Here is a 20,499-nt window from a genome sequence, read left to right on the forward strand (position 1 = left end):
AAAGAAGGATTCGAAGAGGAATATCAAGAAAAAAGTGAAAGAAGAGATCAGAGACGACAAAGATGATACGTTGGAGAGGAGGAGGAGAAGAAGGGTAAGAAATAAGAAGGATGCAGAAAGCTACGATGAAGAAGAGGAAGAAAACGAGAAAGAAGAGGAAGAGATAAGAAGGGAGAAAGAAGGGGAAGAAGGGAAATATGAACGGAAGAATGAAAAAACAACAAAGAGAAGATGAAAAGAAAACATGAAAAAGGAACAAGAGAATGTGAGAAATAAGAAGACGGATGAGAAGAAGACAAATAGGAAGAAAGAAAGATGAACGAAGGGAGAATATTGGAAAAAGAAGGAGAGACCAGGATGAAGAAAGAAAAGAAGAGAAAAGGGAGTTGGAAATGAAGAATTGAATGGAAAGAAGGATGTAGTGGACGATGAGAAAGGAGAAGTGATGAACAAAAAAGGACGATTGCAGAGAAGAGGAGGAGTAACAAAGAGAACAAGAGAAAGAGGAGAAGTACAAGAAGAAGAATAGTGAGACGCGTAAGAGAAAAAGTACATCAGAAAAACAAGAATAGTTGGAAGAAGGCGAAGAAGGAAGATACGAAGGAAAAGGGAAAAAGGTGAAGATAAAAATCAAGAAGAGATGAAGAGGTTAATGGAGGGAGGAAGAGAAGTGAGTGGAGCGCAATCAAAGAAAAACAGAAGCAGAAGTAGCTAGAAGGAGAAAGAGAAAACGTGGAAAGAAATGTGCATAACTTGAAAGAGTGAAAAGAAGAACAATAATATGATGAAGAGGAAAGGAGGAAGTAGACAAGACATACATGGACGAGTATTGCGTTGTTATTTGATGTGCGTGACCTGCTGCTCTAAAATACTCTCTCACCGTGCTCTATGCTCTATATCCAGTCTCCAACTTCATATATTTCACTGGGCTATCTCTTGATTCCGACTTCATATCATATTTTATTTTTGTATATCTTCGGGCTCCACCTTTTCAGCTCTATTACTATTTTTGGACTGTGGTCTGAGCTCTGGATTCTATCATTGTCACTGTTGATTGAAATAATTTTATTGGTTCAGTTATTTCTACAGAAATTGTACCAAATTTATGATGTAGATGAAAAAAAAATATGTAAGTTATATTAAGATAAACTATGAACATTATTATATATTCAATTATTCAGTAATGATTCTTTAATGAACAGCAATTCATACTAGATTCCACCTTCGTGAATGTATGAAATATAATTTGATTTATTATAACGTAAATGATACGAAACAAGTAGAGGGTGAATGTGCTGGAAGGGAAAACTTGGAGGCATGGATATCTGTACAGGATCTGTACAATATGAAAATTTACTTTTCCTACAGATACCCAGAAAAGTGACCATTTGTGCACTGATTGCAGGCTGCAAAGAATCACTTTTCCGCACTAGTGCGCAAAGTGAGTACTTTGCGTACTCCAGATTTGCAGCATGACAACGCAAAATAGTTAGTAGGTTATATGGAGCACCAGTGCAGCAAAATCAAAATTAAGTTGGTAACAGTGAGTGGGCTGCTATAGTGAGCAGAGGTGCAACGAAGCACAACGCGCTAATTATTAAGTAGATATTATAACCAAGGACAACGACAGCACAGTGCCACCACAGCTCACACCACACAGCTGCCCCCCGCCATTCAAACACTACTACATTATTCAGGCAATTTTACCCATAATTACCCACTTTTCATATTCAATGGTAACTGTAGGAAAAATTTAATGTGAAATACGTGCGCAAAGTTCGTTTGCTGCACTCAAGAAACCATTCCGCCCTCGCCTACGGCTCGGGCGTAAACGTTTCTTTCGATGCAACAAACTGTCACTTTGCGCACTAGTTGCACAAATAACTATTTCCTACAGTTACGTTGAAAAGTGGCCATTGCTGCACTGATTACAGAACGCAAAGAATCACTTTTCCGCTCTAGTGCGGGAAAAATTTTCTGCACTCCAGATTTGCAACATGGCAACACAAAATACTTAGTAGGTTATATGGAGCAACAGTGCAGCAAAATCAAAATGAAGTTGGTAACAGTGACTGCTGTGGCTGCTATAGTGAGCAGAGGTGCAACCAAGCACAACGCGCTAATTATTATTCATTATATATTATAACCAAGGAACAACGAGGACTTTAGGATTTTAGGATTAAGGTTTTTATCAATAATAAAATTACACAGAAAAACATTTGATGCATTTCAGGCAATTTTACCCATAATTACCCACTTTTCATATTCAATGGTAACTGTAGGAAAAACTTAATGTGAAATACGTGCGCAAAGTTCCTCTGCTGCACTCAAGAAACCATTCCGCCCACGCCTACGGCTCGGGCGTAAACGTTTCTTTCGGTGCAGCAAACTGTCACTTTGCGCACTAGTTGCACAAATAACTAATTATAGTTTACTCACAATTTTTGTATTTCCTTAGACTAATTATAGATATTACAAGAAATCTATAAAAGAGTTCATATATCAGTTGTCTCTGGTAGAACTTTATCGGAAATAAGAGGCATTACCTAAATGTTCCCATATTATATTCGAACTGAGTGCTATGCTCCAATTATCCCTATCTCACAATCTTGATATTTAGGCTATTACCTGATGTAAGGCAAAGAGATTGGAAAACAAGAAAAGCCAGATTTATCGATCACACTTTTTATGTTGTTGATAAGTTGATATTGCGGTAATTATTCAAATTAAATGAGAAAACTAAGAAAAACCACAAATTTCATCAAAAGTCGGAAGACCAGTTTCGTCTGTTACTCCATTCTCAATCTCTTTATCGAAGATTGCCAATAGTGTTATAACCGAATTCGGTCTTCCTACTTTTGATCAAATGTGTGGTTTTTGACAATTTCTCAGTCTTCTCATGTATTATTTTATCAAAGTTGTGTTGTGCGTTGTGCGTGATGTGGTATTTTTCCATAATGGGAACATAAATGGAAATTTTCGACCACTTTTTACTATCCTTGCCCTATTACCATAGGTAAGGAAAGTATTGCTTTCCGAAAAAAATTAAGGTACCCCAATTTCTAAATTTCTATACGTTTCAAGGTCCCCTGAGTCCGAAAAAGTGGTTTTTGGGTATTGGTCTGTATGTGTGTGTGTGTGTGTGTGTGTGTTGTGTGTGTGTGTGTGTGTGTGTGTGTATGAGTGTACTGTATGTGCGTCTGTGTACACGATATCTCATCTCCCAAATAACGGAATGACTTGAAATTTGGAACTTAAGGTCCTTACACTATAAGGATCCGACACGAACAATTTCGATCAGATTCAATTCAAGATGGCGGCTAAAATGGCGAAAACGTGGTAAAAAAACAGGGGTTTTCTCGATTTTATCGAAAAACGGCTCTAATGATTTTGATCAAATCTATACGTACAATAGTCATTGATAAGCTCTATCAACTGCCACAAGTCCCATATCTCACATTATCTGTGAAAATTTCAGGAGCTCCGCCCCATCTATGCAAAGTTTGATTTTAGATTCCCAACTATCAGGCTTTAGATACAATTTGAACAAAAAATTCCAAGTGGAAAAGATTGAGCATGAAAATCTCTTCAATTAATGTTGAGTAACATTTTCACCTGAAATTATTATTTTATTAACAATTAATAACAATTTTAACAATTAATAACAATTTTCACCTGAAATCGTTATTTATTTTCACCTGAAATTGAAAATAAGCTCGAAATTCGAGAAAATTTTATTATTTCAATTACAAACTGTTGGCAACTGTTGATTCTATCAAATCATCCACTATGAAGAGATAGCAAACTTCGTGTGTTTCTTGCCTTATTGTCCTGTCACCATCTTTGAATAGTAGACTTGAGATGCGCGGAAACACTAGCGTCAGGTGATAAATTTCCATAACGGCAAGGAAAGTTGTGTGAGTGCGCCACACCAGATTTTTACCATCATATTCTATTCATAACGTATCAGATTTAGTGGCTCAACCAGTTACATATTATTCAGCTGAGCATTCTCTTAACCCCACGAAGTGGTTGATTCATTATTCTCAAGTATTCACTCCATCTTATCTTATCAAACCATCAGAATCATCCAAATTCGACAATATTATCATTAACTAGCCGTCAGGCTCGCTTCGCTCGCCATATCCGTCTAGCCAGGGGGCTCCGCCCCCTGGACCACCGTCTGGATCGTTCAGGAATGAGAACAGAAGGCTCGCTTCGCTCGCCTGCATTTTCCATTTGAGAATTTTTATCATATTTATGTTAGGTGAATCCAGTCGGGGGTCCAGACTAAAACGTTTTGCTAAACGGATATGGCGAGCGAAGGGAGCCTGACGGCTAGTAATATAATATTCCCAGGATTGAAGTAGCAGTGCCCAATCAGTTTTTCCGCGATAAATGCATTTAAATCTTCAACTTGGTGCCAACCTAACAAAGTCAACTCAACTTAATGCCAACCTGACAAAATTATTAATTTAGTTGCCAGTTAACAACTGTTTCGAAGAGGTACTCTATCTAGATTATAGTTCTATAGTAACATATGATATGGAAATTTCAATTCTAATTAAGAGATTGGGAGAAGAAGAATATACATGCTAAAAGACGAACTTTAAACCCTTAAAAACAACCCTTAGAGTTAAAATATTGCCAAAAGATTTCTTAGTGCGCCTCTAAAGGGCCAACTGAACATATCTACCAAATTTAAACGTTTTTGGTCCGGTAGATTTTTAATTCTGCGAGTGAGTGAGTGAGTGAGTGAGTGAGTGAGTGAGTGAGTGAGTGAGTCAGTGAGTGAGTGAGTGCCATTTCGCTTTTATATATATAGATAACATTTATACAGATGGAAATAAATTGAAAATTCCATTTTTTTCGAATGATGAATTATTATTAAACGAAATCTCAATTAAATGCTGTAAACCACCCTGAAGACTTCTGCTAGCCTACTGCAAATATTGACAACAGAATGAACAATAATTTCTAATACTGACAAACAATTTCTGTATAGTAGCGCTCATCGAATTTACATCTTGCTGTTTATCCTGTTGTTAATATTTGAAGTCGCAGAAGTCTTCGGGGTCATTCACAGCATTTGATTAGGGTTTCCGTTTAATGATAATTATTCATCAATGATTATCCTAATTCGAGGTGTTCCACTACTGAGTATAATATCACTAGACTTGAAATCTTATATGTGCACTACTGCAATAATTACTGGATTCCACTAGAGATTGTAAGATCAGCCGAATGAAGGAAATTCGATAGTGTAATTGGATATGGCTGAAATAAGTATGATATCAGGATCAAATAAGTGAAAGACCAAGTTGTGAAGTCAATGAAACCCAGCAGTTTTCTTGCAGAAAGACTGAGGAGGAGTGGAAGTGAAGACAAAAGTATAAGATTTGACCGAAGTAGCACTGGTGAGCGGAGAGGTCAAAACAAGGACCGGATATAGAGATACATTGGTAGCCGACGCTGGATTCACTTTTGTTCTTCAGCCAAACTTAAAAGCTCCGCGTCTAGATAGAGAACTTGGACTGAATGTGAGGGAGAGAGTGGAAAAGTAAAAGTTAGAGCAAGAGTGGTGGAGGTCGTGGAGGAGAGGAGGTGGAGGAGGAAGAGTGATAGGTGGTAGGGGAGGGAGAAGAGAAGTTGACGAAAAAAGGACGTGATGAAGGAGGAGGAGAAGGTGGAGAAAGAGAAGAAGAAGAAAAAGGATAAAAAAAAGAAGAAGAAGAGGAGAAAGGAAAAGAAGATGATGAAGAAAAGGAGGAGGAGGAGGAGGAGGAGGAGAGGAGGAGGAGGAGGAGGAGGAGGAGGAGAGAAGAAGAAGAAGAAGAAGAAGAGAAGAAGAAGAAGAAGAAGAAGAAGAAGAAGAAGAAGAAAAGAAGAAGAAGAAGAAGAGAAGAAGAGAAGAAGAAGAAGAAGAAGAAGAAGAAGAAGAAGAAGAAGAAGAAGAAGAAGAAGAAGAAGAAGAAGAAGAAGAAGAAGAAGAAGAAGAAGAAGAAGAAGAAGAAGAAGAAGTGAAGGAAGAAGAAAAAGAAAAAGAAGAAGAAAAAGAAAAAGAAGAAGAAAAAGAAAAAGAAAAAGAAAAAGAAAGAGAAAAAGAAAAAGAAAAAGAAGAAGAAAAAGAAAAAGAAAAAGAAAAAGAAAAAGAAAAGAAAAAGAAAAAGAAAAAGAAAAAGAAAAAGAAAAAGAAAAAGAAAAAGAAAAGAAAAAGAAAAAGAAAAAGAAAAGGAAAAAGAAAAAAGGTGAAGAGGAAGGAAAAGAAAAAGAAAAAGGTGAAGAGGAAGGAAAAGAAGAAGAAGAAGAAGAAGAAGAAGAAGAAGAAGAAGAAGAAGATGAAGAGGAAGAAAAAGAAGAAGAGAAAAGAAAAAGGTGAAGAGGAAGGAAAAGAAGAAGAAGAAGAAGAAGAAGATGAAGAGGAAGAAAAAGAAGAAGGTGGAGAGAAAGGAAAATGAGGATCAGAAGGAGAAGGAGGTGGTGCTTAAGTGGGGTGAGTAGGAGTAGGAGGAGGTGTATGGGAAGAAGAAAAAGCACTAAAGGAGAAGTAGAATATGAAGGAGAATGAGAGGAATTTGGGAGGAGATGAGGCAGAGTAGTTGGAGAAGTAGGAGAAGAATAGAACAAGGGTGATACGTAGGAGGGGCAAAAGAAGTCGTAGAAATGTGATGAGGAGGATGAAGATAAGGAGAAAACATAGGAAGTAGAAAAGGAGGAAAAATATTGAAAACAGAACGAGGGAGAGGCGTGGTAGAGGGTGGAGAAGCGGAGAAGTGGAATAGTGAGGTGGGGAAGATGATGGAGAAGAAAGAGGAGAAGTGAACTGGATAGAAGATTCATATTATTGTATAGATGGAAAAGAATTGAATGAGAGAAATAGAGAATATTGAATGAGATATAAAATATAGAATTCAATTAGAGATCAGTAGAATTACGTAGATAAGAAAACAAAGGTGAAAAAGGGATAAGCAATGGGGAGATAGGAATGAGGGGAGAGATTCAAGAACGTTGGGAGAAAGAGGCATGTTAATGAGGGAGAGTGGTTAAGCGAAAATGATGGGAAGAACTCGGCGGAACAGCAGGAAAAGCAGAGTAACGGAAACAGAATATTGTGAGAGAAGAAGGAATAGAATGATAGAAAAAAGAAAAGTGGGTATCAAAAACGAATACATTAACAAATCAAGGAAAGCTTGAAGGAGGAAGAGAAGATTAAAAATAGGGGGAAAGAGTTAGTGGATAAATTAGAGCTGAATACATGAATGATGGAGAATATTGAAGGAAAGGAGAAGGAGGAAAGTATATTGAAAACGCAAACAAAAAGAAGTGGGGAAGTCGAGTGGTTCTCTAAAATCGGAAAAGAGGAAAAAAGAAGTCAAAAGACTCGCAGAAGTGTACGTTGCAACTTTCGACATAACTTCTCTCCATACTCTTCTTTGTTCTCCCTCTCCTCAACCACATCTTCCTCCCCGCCTTCTCATCTTCTCCTCCTTCCTTATCCTTTATTCCTTACTATCCTTTTTTCTCTTCCTTCCCTCATCCATCCACCATTCCACCCTATCCAAGCTATCTGTTCATTCTCGAGCAACGGTCACTGAATACCAATAAAAAGTGAGTCACCCACAGAGTGGGCGACTTGAAGGAAAGATCAAACATTTGTCCTATTTGATAAATTTGATCACTTCTGCTGTCGAGCATTCTCACTCGAAGAAGAGACGAGAAGCAGGAGTTGGAGAAAAAGAGGAAAAAGGATATCAAGAACAAGGAGAAAAAGATCTAGAACATGAATCATGAGATGTTTTAGAGTGAAGTGAGGAATATTTCAAATGAGAAATAAAAGAGGAGAAGAAGAAGAACAAGAACTAGGAGAGAAGGAGAGGAAGAAGAAGAAGAAGAAGAAGTAGAAGAAGAAGAAGGAGAAGAAGAAGAAGAGTGAAGAAGGAGAAGAGAGGAAGAAGAATAAGGAAATCTATGATGAAGAAAGAGAAGATGATGATGAAGAGAAAAGAATGAAAAGGAAGAAAGAGGTGAATGAGGAGAAGATGAAAAAAGAAGATAAGAGAGAAAGTATGAAGAAGGAGAAGAGAGGAAGAAGAATAAGGAAATCTATGATGAAGAAAGAGAAGATGATGATGAAGAGAAAATAATGAAAAGGAAGAAAGAGGTAAATGAGGAGAAGAAGAAATAAGAAGATAAGAGAGAAAGTATGATCAGAAAAATAATAAAGAGGACATGAATATCAAATATCATGAGAAAAAATATGAAGATAAGGACAGGATGACGTGAGAAGAAGAAAATGGAAAAGAAGATCGAGTGAACGAGAGGAAGAAGATCATAATGTGAAACGGTAAGGATGAAATATGCAGAGCAGAAGATGGGGATAAGTAGGAAGGAACTATGTAGAATAAGAAGGAAAATCAAAGGAGAATGAGTAGAAAAAAGTGGGGAAAGAGCATCGATTAGAGTGTGATGGGGAAGAAAAGAAACTGTAAGGAGGGAAAAGGAAAGTAGGAGGACGAGAAGCTAGGAGTATTGGGGATGCGTGATAGAAATATACAGTGGGAGGAGAAAAAGAGTGAGAGGAAGAGAACGCAGGAGAAGAAGGTGAGAAAAAAAACAGAAGGAGAATAAGAGGTGGAGGAGGAACAGGATGATGAATTGATTTGAAGGGAAGGAAAAGTACAATGATAATATCAATGAAGAGAAGGAACAAGAAGGTCGAAGAAGATAAATAAAGTAGGAGTAACAAAAAAAGGAGGAGAAGAAAAGGAAGAAGAAGAAAAAAAAGAAGAAGTAGAAAAAGGTCAAGAAAAAGAAGGAGAAGTAGAGCCGGTGGAATCTAATAAACAAAGAGTGAGTGAGAGACAAAGTCAGTCAGTCGCTGAGCAGTGAAGGGACTACTTCCCAATTTGGAAAAGAGCCACTCATGATGTATACAGTCTCACACAGACAAAGAGACGCTTTAGCGGCCGACAATTTCTGCCAACTTTGTCAAAAATAAATGACTGAATGAATCGAATTGAGCGTTTCCTTTTCCATAAAATACTATTGCTGACATCAGTCTCTCAATAACGAGTGGTATTTTCAATCTGTTTAATTAGTTCATTAAAAGTTGAGTAAATGGATAATGTGTTGATTAATTTGTGGGTAATTGAATATGTATTGAGCAATAATGAGTGTTACATTCACGATGCAACTCAAAGTTAAATGACGAATTTTTTTTCAATAACACAGATATGGGTGAACATGAAATTTCCAAAACAATAGTAGTTGATGATACCCGACCTTAACCTTCTAGTCGTGACCCTGGGTCCCACTAATGTAATGTAATGGTTACCACTTGTAACTTGTAACTTGTTACTAATGTAACTTTATACTAAACCTCCCCTAAGAGTGAACTTTGTATGACTTTTTATATTTTTTATGATTTCCAGTAGTGTTTCATGTAGGTTTTAGGATTTATAGTAGTATTCATAAGTTTTGCAGAGATTGTGCAACATGAACTTCAGGGTAGGGTAAAAACTACCCTAAGAGTGAACTATGACCTTCCAATTTTTCCCTCATCTTTCTAGTAGTGTTGCATAATAGATCCATCATAGTATTCATCACTATAGTTTTTTGTTCACTTCATATAAAATAATAACTAAACGTTACTTTTCACTACCCTAAAAATGCAAGGTTTCATAAATTTATTTTTATAATTATAATAAAGATCGATTTCTGGTTTACATAAGTGCTCGTTGCGTACATCAATAACCCTTGGTCATATTAGAATCATAGAATAACATTATATCTTGGAATATATTGAGATATTCAATATGAAAGAAGTGGGTCCCTGGGACCCAGGGTCACGACTAACGTCAGAGAAAAATAGGGTCACGACTAGAAGGTTAAAGACTTTCTCAGTGAATCTTTCCAGATGACTTCGAAAAACGATTGTCCAATAACTACCGTGACAGGTGACTAAATTTGTTGGCAGGTGAGTTAGCTTATTATCTTCTCGACTCTGCCATTCGTAGGAAATTTATTGATCAACTTTCTTAAAAATATGAGTAAACTCTATTCATAACTTATCATGCTCAGATTTTATGACTTACAAACAAGTCTCTATAAAACCATCTCTGATACAACGAAACAGTGGAACACTCGTTATCAATCAATACATATTCAATTACCCACAAATTGATCAACACATTATCCAATTACTCAACTTTTAATGAACTAATTAAAAAGATTGAAAATATCACTCGTTTTTGAGAAACTCTATTCATAACTTATCATGCCCAGACTTTATGACTTACAAACAAGTCTCTTTAATAAAACCATCTCTGATACAACGTAACAGAACGTCAGCTGAAACAGCATCAATGGAAAATCTCTATAAATGACAAGTGAATGATTTAGATTTTGATAAAAATTCCCCAGCATAGAAGTTTGGGGACCTTAAACTAACCTATGTAGTAATATTATCTCTTCAAACTCTGGGCTGCATCCTTATGATCTACTTATTACTTCTCATTGAATATATTATTTCCTCTATCTAGTCTATCGTGTTGTAAAATCCTCATCTTCTACTACTTAGTCTCTGTTTAGAAATAATAGTGTCTTGGTTCCTGTTACAGAACCCTCATTTTGCACTACTTTCTCTTATCATTGTTTCTGTTTGTTGTGTTACAGAATGCTGACTTTCTGCTACTTGGTGGCCTTCAACTTTTGGCTACTCCTGTGCCCGGCCACCCCTTAGTCACGACTGGCAGATGGGTTCCATACCTCTTGTCACCTCCCTGGCAGATTACAGAAATCTGGCCACCTGTCTATTCTTCGCCGGCTTTCTGTGGCTGGCTTACAGGATTATGGCTGATTTCGAGGTGATTATACACTCATATATCACGTTATAGTATCGATATTAAGTTGTATGGATTAGTATAAACATTCTATGGAATTCATCAATTCTTTTTCCTACAGTTACGTTGAAAAGTGGCCATTGCTGCACTGATTACAGAACGCAAAGAATCACTTTTCCGCTCTAGTGCGGGAAAAATTTTTCTGCACTCCAGATTTGCAACATGGCAACGCAAAATACTTAGTAGGTTATATGGAGCAACAGTGCAGCAAAATCAAAAATGAAGTTGGTAACAGTGACTGGGCTGCTATAGTGAGCAGAGGTGCAACGAAGCACAACGCGCTAATTATTATTCATTATATATTATAACCAAGGACAACGAGGACTTAAGGATTTCAGGATTAAGGTTTTTATCAATAATAGAATTACACAGAAAAACATTTGATGCATTTCAGGCAATTTTACCCATAATTACCCACTTTTCATATTCAATGGTAACTGTAGGAAAAACTTAATGTGAAATACGTGCGCAAAGTTCCTCTGCTGCACTCAAGAAACCATTCCGCCCTCGCCTACGGCTCGGGCGTAAACGTTTCTTTCGGTGCAGCAAAGTGTCACTTTGCGCACTAGTTGCACAAATAACTATTAGTCTGGACTTTTTTGTACAATATTTGTTTTATATCACTCGCATACCACGTGATCACCCATGATTTGTGGTAGTAATACCATTTTGTTCCTCATACACTAAGTTAACATAAATAAGATTATGTTCTATAAGAATCACCCGTTAGATGCACTTTATTTCAGTATTTCCTAGTCAGAAGTTATATGAGTTTGAAATTTTGATCCTTGAGGTGTCCTTAAGCGCGCCTCTCTATTAGGAAATACTGAAATGAAATGCATCTATCGGGTGATTCTCATAGAACATAATATTATGAACTTATGTCATTGTGCGAAATATCAATGTGAAGACTATGTAGTTGGTGATAATGGTTGAAGCTGAAAATTGGGTGTTTTTCACAATACAAGGAGCATTGTTGTCAGGTGTACCTGGAAATCTATATGAGATAGAGCGCTTTACCTGATCTCAGATTGTAGAGCACGAAAATACGCTCACAGGAATTTTGAATTATACATCTAAATGGTAACAATCGGAAAATATTGTTGATCAAAAACTAAAATTCAACAAAATTGATTTTTTCTTCAAATTCCACTCATTTTTGAAAAATCATAACTCATCACTCATTGGAGATAGAGAGTTCCGAATGGTCTCATTCCATTCAGAATTCCATGATCTAAAAAAGAGGCGGAAGCAAATTTTTCTGTCCGATTACGAGATTTGGAATAAATAGCTGAAAACTGGAAAATGAGCCGAAAATACGAGATTTTTGGGTCACTCTGTATCTAGCACAAGGAAATTTCGCATGAAGAAATATTGGTTCTGGTCTTCTCTTATGTACCCAAAAAATATATTGAATGATCATAACTACAATATAAATTGCAAGCACACCCCCTTTTTTATGTCTATATTGACTAGACTAATACTCAGAGATATTTTTGCAAGATTCAAATTTATAGATGGAAATGTTTCAGGAAATTCAAATTTGTAGATGAGTTTATTTCGTGGTAATAATGTAATATTATATATTATGTAATAATAATAATAATAATAGTGAATAGTGGACGATCCACAACTTACTATATTTCACTCTGAAAACTCGAAGAGAATAATTTTTAACAATTTATGATTCTTGATATTTAACAATATTCATGATGAACTAACTCCAGAATAGTTTCTTAATCATGATCATTTAATATTATCAGTTACCAGCAGGTAACACCCAATTAGAAACTAGAAAAACTGAAAACACAACCTACTGAAATCTCGAAGAATTTGCTATAGGCCATCCATGGTGAATTAAGAATCCATATGCAAAATGTTTAATTAATCAGTTGATTAGTTCAGATATGATGATGCGTCATTCGAGAATTCCCTAGCCTGTAAGTTTTCTTTCCGTACAATTATTCTCTTCATTATAAAGATAAAAGATGAATATGTGCCGACATTCGAACAGTGGAATTGAGCTAGTATTATATATTCACTCTCCTTTTAAAACACGAAGAGATTATTAATAAATATTTATAGTTCGTGATTAAGTCCCAATAAATTCCAAATTGAATTTATTCTCTCGAGTATCCAATACCCGTTATTCATAATCTTCTTCCACATTTCTTAGTATTTCTATTTGATATTAGATATTTCGAAGATCAGGGTGACGATAGGGAAATCGCGCTCAAAACTAATCTATCCACCTTACAATACACGTAGAAGAATATGTGTAACAATTTACATAGTAATTATGTTGAACGAACTCACATAGAATTTTGAGTGTCAAGTAAACCGTCTCAATATCTTGCCAAACAGGAGAAATAGAGAGAAAAAGCTCCAATTTGTCGTGAAATCTAGGAGCTTGTTCTCAGGTCGTATCTTTTCCAGTGAGTAATTAACCTACAATCAGGCGGCGTGATTTATGTGACACGCTGTAGCAGGAACTCTGTTTTCTGCAGTAATAAAAAAGCATTCGCCGTAGAAATGTGACTTGATACAGTCACCAGTAATAAGTTGGAATCGTGACATGCATCTTTTTTGCTGCAACTTTTACAACTTTCTTCGAAATAATTAGTGGATGGAGGAAGGAATCGTGATATTATAATGTTTCATTTTGAATTTTGCTAAATTCATGCTGAGAATGGAAATTGTATTGCACATAAGAAGCCATAGAAACTCTTGAAAAGATATATTACATAAATTGTAATAGGTTATTGAATGAGATTTTCATCAATCTTCTCTCAAACATCCTGAATGCTAATTCACTAGTGTAAATTCTGTTTGAGTCTTAATCAATTTTCGTACTAGTTATCTTATCTAGTCTGTTGTCAAGTTTGATTATTTGCCAAATCTAATTGAATATATTAGATGAAATATAATTATCATTGAATATCACCGTAGTTGCAGAGGTATTCGAATATGGTTATACAATAATTTCATATTCAACTGTGTAATTCTTTGATTTGCCATGTTGAATGGAGAAAATATAATATTATATTCTGCAATATTCGATATACAATATTCAACTGCTCAATTTCCTGAATTGCTGTGTTGAAAGGATGAAAAATTATAATTCTGCGATATTCGATATACACTATTACTATAATCATAGTTTTCTGATTTGCTGTGTAGGATGGAGAACATATATAAATTTTATTCGATTTTCTCTTTATTCTATTCTATTGGTATTTGATTGCATATTCGTCTCATTCAATTGATGATTCTAGATTTGAATCAATCGCGTGATTGCAATCATGTCATGACATGATTCATCATTTTCATTCACATTTGATCTGTTGCAATTTTAATATGGAATGTGGAGCATGAAATCAAATAAAATCTTAATTTAAAAAAAAAAAAACAAAAACAAAACATTATTACAGTGACAATTGTTATAAAATACAATATAGAAAGTAAAATACAATATGAAATGAGACATGAAATACCATTAAATAGGATAAAATATAGATATATTGAACGGAGATTCCTTGAAGGTTTGAAAAAACCTGAACGCAGAAGCTGAGTGTTAAATGAACAACCAGAAAATTATAATGGTATAACATGCAACTAAGTTCTGTTGACTAACATCCATTGGAAATATCAGGAAGAGAAACAGTGAGTGAGGATGGGAAGAGAAAGTGGCCGAGCAGAGGCATAAGGAAAAGAAAAAATAGTTGAAGATTACTTGAAATCATGAAGTCTCAATACTAAGCTAGGATGAATTTGATTCTCAAATAATGTTCTGGCTAGGGCTAGATATTATTCAACCATATTTCCGTATTGAGATAAGACAAATTAACGTTTTCAAATGTCTTCGTTTGTAAATCGTAACTTCGATTCTTCCTTAGTTTCTCTGTGATAAGTGGATAGACATATAGAATGATGTTTTCTCCATATTATGCTCTTGAATTGATGAAGGGGATGAATTTAACTTCCTGGAAAATGACCATCGTTTGGAAAAAAATGATAGGTTAACTCTCAAATCAATGTGTTTTATTCTTGTGTATTGAATACAATATACTTTTTTGATAATGAGAGAGAGAGAAAGGGAGAGAGAGACTAAAAGGTTCTGGTTATGCCTGTTGTTCACTTTCCAATAATTAATTTTACTGATGTTTGAAGTGGAATGTAAATTTTTGAAGATTGCAGACGATGAAATATGAAATTACATAGGTTTATCATTATGATATGTTCATTATCTATGTTAAAGGGATTATCATATGTTCAAATGGATCAATGAGTGATTCGACCGACTCTTCGTATCAATAAAGGAATGAATCAGTCCATTTTGTATACATAGTTTGCCACAAGTGAGAGATAATCTCACTGGAGTTATCTTTCTCAATGTTGGTGATATTCCCTTTAAATTCCCCACATAGAATTCGCTTCGAATTGTATGACCTCCTCTGATCGAGGAGACAAAGAGAATGACTTAGGAATAATATAATCTTGCATCAAGGAACTTGACACTTGAAAGCGGGATATTTCAATTCCATGGAATGGAAATCTCAAATTTTCTCGTTCCAACTTGAAATTCAAGACTGACACACGGAATTTCAGGGAATGTTCTGTAATACTGCTTCCATTAGTCAAGATTACATGAGATTTTAACATACATATCGTTCTTGGAATCTTTCATTGAAGGAATATAATCATGAATCTTGTTCTCGGAATTCGTCTGTCTCCAGTTCAGGTAAGAGTGACTGAGTCTTTGATTTAGTTGCAATAAGCTTGAAGTTATGATGACTCAGTAGACTATGGAGTGATTTTGAAGGGAGCTTCCAGAAAGAGTCACGTGGAAGTGCAACTCATGATACAGAACTAATCACCAACTAAATAAATCAAACCTAGGGGCCATTATAACTGACTCGTGATTCTTTATGATTCGTAGTGGAAGTTCAGTCCTTTGATTCAACCACTCCCATCATTATGGGAACTATTAACTTACTCGTAATTCTCTATAATTCGGAGTAAAATCTCATTCAGCAACTCCAATTATTAAGTGAACTATTTATTCAATTTTCCTCCATAATTTGTTGTGCAATTGGCCGCTTTTTCATCTTATCCCTCTATATTCCGTAATCTTATCAGCAAGAACACTCTTAAATATTCGTGTTTCGGGGATTATTTGGTGTCTGTGCATGAAATCCACACTCACTCAATGCAAGAGATTGGAAGATTGTGAAAGAACTAAGATGCAAGAAGAATTTGGAAGAGCAGGAAAAAAGTGAGAGGGTGATGGAGAAAAATGAGTGAGTGTGAAAGGGAGGGAGGAAAACTAGTGGGAAATTGTGAGGGGTGGTGTATGAAATTGTAAAGAGTTATGAAAAAGTGAGGATGGAATTGAAGCTCGCCGAAAGTCAGAAAGTCAATGGGAATGAGTGGAATGAGCGAAATGAATGGAAAAGCGGCGAGAAAAGAAAAAGAAAGACTGAGAATAGAAAGAGGAAAAGAGAGAAAATGAGGCAGAATATGGAAAAGTGAGGAAATGAGGCAGAAAATAGAGAAAGAGGAAAAGAGAGAAAATTAGGCTGAAAATAGAGAAAGAGATAGTGCGATCCAAAACGAGAACATCCAGCTCTTGAATTACAATTCGACGTTTCAATATTCATGGGACTCCAATTTCAGAACGTACTGCTTTCGATTTCTCTTTAACTCCGCTATACATCTCCCAGCTTACATTTTGCACTTCAATTCTCTTTTCACTCCATCATCGGGGTCCAATTCACTTTCCACTTTATCTTTGCAGTTTGATTCTCTTTCCCTCAATCTTCGAGGTATTAACTCGTGTTGAATATACCTCTATCTATTGTGTCATGATTATTCAATAAAAGAATGGGTACCTTTAAAAACGTTGCGACTGACAACAATTCAAAAAAGTGATGTTTCAGTGTAGAAACGTTGGTAAAATGGTTCTCTATCTAGTAGTGACATCTGTGGTTGATGGTTCGCACTATGGAAATAGCAACGTTTTTACACTGTAACATCACCTTATGACATTTTTCCTACAGTTACGTTGAAAAGTGTCCATTGCTGCACTGATTACAGAACGCAAAGAATCACTTTTCCGCTCTAGTGCGGGAAAAATTTTTCTGCACTCCAGATTTGCAACATGGCAACACAAAATACTTAGTAGGTTATATGGAGCAACAGTGCAGCAAAATCAAAATGAAGTTGGTAACAGTGACTGCTGTGGCTGCTATAGTGAGCAGACGTGCAACGAAGCACAACGCGCTAATAATTATTCATTATATATTATAACCAAGGGCAACGAGGACTTTAGGATTTTAGGATTAAGGTTTTTATCAATAATAAAATTACACAGAAAAACATTTGATGCATTTCAGGCAATTTTACCCATAATTACCCACTTTTCATATTCAATGGTAACTGTAGGAAAAACTTAATGTGAAATACGTGCGCAAAGTTCCTCTGCTGCACTCAAGAAACCATTCCGCCCTCGCCTGTAAACGTTTCTTTCGGTGCAGCAAACTGTCACTTTGCGCACTAGTTGCACAAATAACTATTGTCAGTTACAACGTTTTTAGAGGGGACCCATTCACCAACAAACTGAATATCATGTTCTTGTTATTAATCATATTTTTCTGGTGATTTGTTGCATGCCTCATTTTGTGTCAGATCTTTTCCAGATTGTGTTGTTCCTCAATTTCAGGTAATAATTTGTAATTTCCGTTCGATTTCAGAGCCACAAACACGTGCCATTAGTACTGGGAGCTATGCTACTTTGCATACCATTCTTACCAGCCACAAACCTCCTTGTCACTGTAGGCTTTGTCATAGCCGAGAGGGTTCTCTATATACCAAGGTAATACATTCACATAATTTTCTAATTAATTTTACAATCCATACAAAACCCTACTCCATATATAGTCAATTCAACTCATAGGCTTAAACACCATAGCAATCACGTTATAAAGAGTGCTCTGTCTACCAAGTGATATGATAAACCATATGTTTTCGTTGTCATTGATTCATTCATAAATATCAAATGTTGTTGATCCGTTACTAGTAGAAAGTCATGTTCAATTTTATTTGATTAAAGCTCTACAAATGAAGAGTTTACTTATTTCACCAAGGTAATGCATCCACATACTTTTCCAATCCATTTTACAATCAATAACGAATTAAACTCTAAAGGTGCGTACAGATATACGCGCCTCCAACAAGCTCCGCGCACGCTCCGCAATCGCTCCGATCATGAACGCTACGGGAGATGTTAGCTCTTCTCGCGTTCCACTCTTGCTCCTCGGTCGATCATCAATCGATCTGCTCGAGTGACGTTCGATTGCGGAGCAGAACGAAAGTCTGTACGCACCTTTAAAAGTCAATTTAATTTAGGCTCAATCGATAGCTCTATTTAAGCAATAGTGATTCTATGATATTTTGTTTTGTTTTTTCGGATTGGTTTCTACGGATTTGCAGATTTGACGACTAGTGAGATCGGTCTCCCCCATAATATATATATATATATATATATATAGGTTCATTCCTTAACACAAAGTTGGTCTTTTCTATAAATCTTTACAACTCATGTTGGTACGTTCGCGTAAGATGGTCCAAGCATCTTTAGTAGCTCCACAGACCTATCATGTGATGGCGTTTGTGTAATGGAGTATTATAGTTCACTCCCGTGGGTCTGCGCGTTCGCGCCATTTATTCAGACTGAACTTGATTTGAGGTTATGTATTGAAGTTGGCGCCGTTTCTGTTGTGAATGGAATATTCTTGTCTAGTCCTTGTCTGTCAGCTGTCTGTTGTCTGCAGACAGTGCAGAGTGAAAGTAATATTGTGTTTTGTGATGTTGTGATTGTGTCAAAATGTCCAAAAAGATTATTCAAGCAGTGATAAAATTTTGAATTCAACTTTCAAAGGTAAGTCAGTTATAGAATTATAACTTGTACTTGAATTATTATAATTACTTGTACTATTTAGCTTGCTTCTTTTACAATTATTTCCTTATGAGATTTAGTAATGCTTTAAGGTTATTAACATTTTGAAACGAAATCAAGAATAAAACACATCAAAAGTAGAAATTAAAAGTAAACCGCATCACTACTAACAGAGTGTATGTAATTGAGTGATTGGAAATAAATAAATGTAACAAAAAATAAAATCGTAAATGTAATTCCTTCATTTCTATCACTACTTACAAGCTCAACTAATTCTGCACAAGAATCTTATTCTATTAGGATATATACAATAAATATATACCTGGATAGAATTGGTAAGAAGCTCATTGGCAATGAAATTCTCAATTGTATAATAAATATTAGATCATAAAAGTCAAGTTAGTCCTAAAATCATTCCTCTTCAGCCATGCAATTTTTCATAATAACTCTTTTAATAGGTCTAAAGATAGGAATATATATTTATTTATTTATTCAATCAATGAGAATTACTCAACTTACAGAAAAGTACCACAGGCTTATACGCCCAAAACGGTTCCTATTCTAATTTATACAACAGTCTAAATGTAGCTAGGTTATGTGATATGCAAACAATACCAATCCTGGGCCTAGGACTAATGATGAATAACAGCTAATGAAACTTTTCTAAACACCATATCTTTGAATGTCCAGGGTATATCAAACAAATAAGAATATATTTCCCTCTTATTATGTTATAAAACTATAGCCTAATGCTAGGATAATTACTGTTGCTGAACACTGGTTAACAAACGATGACTGTAGCTGTCTCACACACTGGAGTGTGGTGTATTTGCTTAGCCTAATGATGCGAATGATAAGTTTAAGAAGTTTTTTGATTTGTATATGTCAGCTGTTAATGCTGCTTATCCTCTTAGAGGTTTCGAAGTTAGTAAGCCTAAGCTGGATAATGGATGGTATACTGCTGATTTAATAAAGCTCAAACATAGTTGTGATGAATATTATAGCTTACTGAAATTTTTTTAAGACTAATCAGTTTAGAGATAAATATAAAAGCTGTAAGAAAGAGTATAGAATTGCTATTAAGAATGCAAAAATAAATTATTTCAACAACAAAATAGAGCACTCAAAAAATAAAACTCAAGCTGCATGGAAGGTAGTTAAAATTCTTACAAATGTCAACAATGAAGCTATTGATTCACATGATGATAACAACGCTGATTCATTTAACAACTTTTTCATTGAAAAAGTTGAGGAAATTAGTGAAAATGTGCCAGTTAGTGAACATCTCAGCTCTCACTACATCAATAAGTGCAATAGGCCCAATGTACCATTTTTTTCCAACTGTTACTGCAGATTATGTGTACCAGAAAATAAGTAGTCTTAGTAATTCAAGTTTTTTTAGATATATATGGTATTAATTCTAAGGTCTTAAAAATATCTGCCCCTTATATAAGTGAAGTTTTGAGTTACCTTTTTAATTATTGTTTAGTATACAAGGGCATTTTTCCAAGTGTATTGAAAAACGTTAAGGTAATACCTGTAGGCTACATAAAAAAGGTGATAAGAAAAACTTCAGGCCAATATTTCAGGCCAATATAATCAGGCCTTATTTCAGGCCAATAACAATTGTACCTGTGATAT

At 35.5% G+C, this 20,499-nt stretch overlaps 1 protein-coding gene across 1 annotated transcript in view; it reads left to right on the plus strand.

The window, feature by feature from the left end:
- The window catches only part of LOC111056747 (protein O-mannosyl-transferase TMTC1), a 397,568-nt gene that overhangs the window by 245,095 nt on the left and 131,974 nt on the right, over window positions 1-20,499 (plus strand). Inside the window, 3 exon segments of the mRNA XM_039438835.1 lie at window positions 10,675-10,735; window positions 10,737-10,865; window positions 17,654-17,775. Of these exon segments, the coding sequence (XP_039294769.1) occupies window positions 10,675-10,735; window positions 10,737-10,865; window positions 17,654-17,775 (312 nt within the window).

This window comes from Nilaparvata lugens, chromosome 12 (assembly GCF_014356525.2).
Source record: "Nilaparvata lugens isolate BPH chromosome 12, ASM1435652v1, whole genome shotgun sequence".
Taxonomy (NCBI): Eukaryota; Metazoa; Arthropoda; class Insecta; order Hemiptera; family Delphacidae; genus Nilaparvata; species Nilaparvata lugens.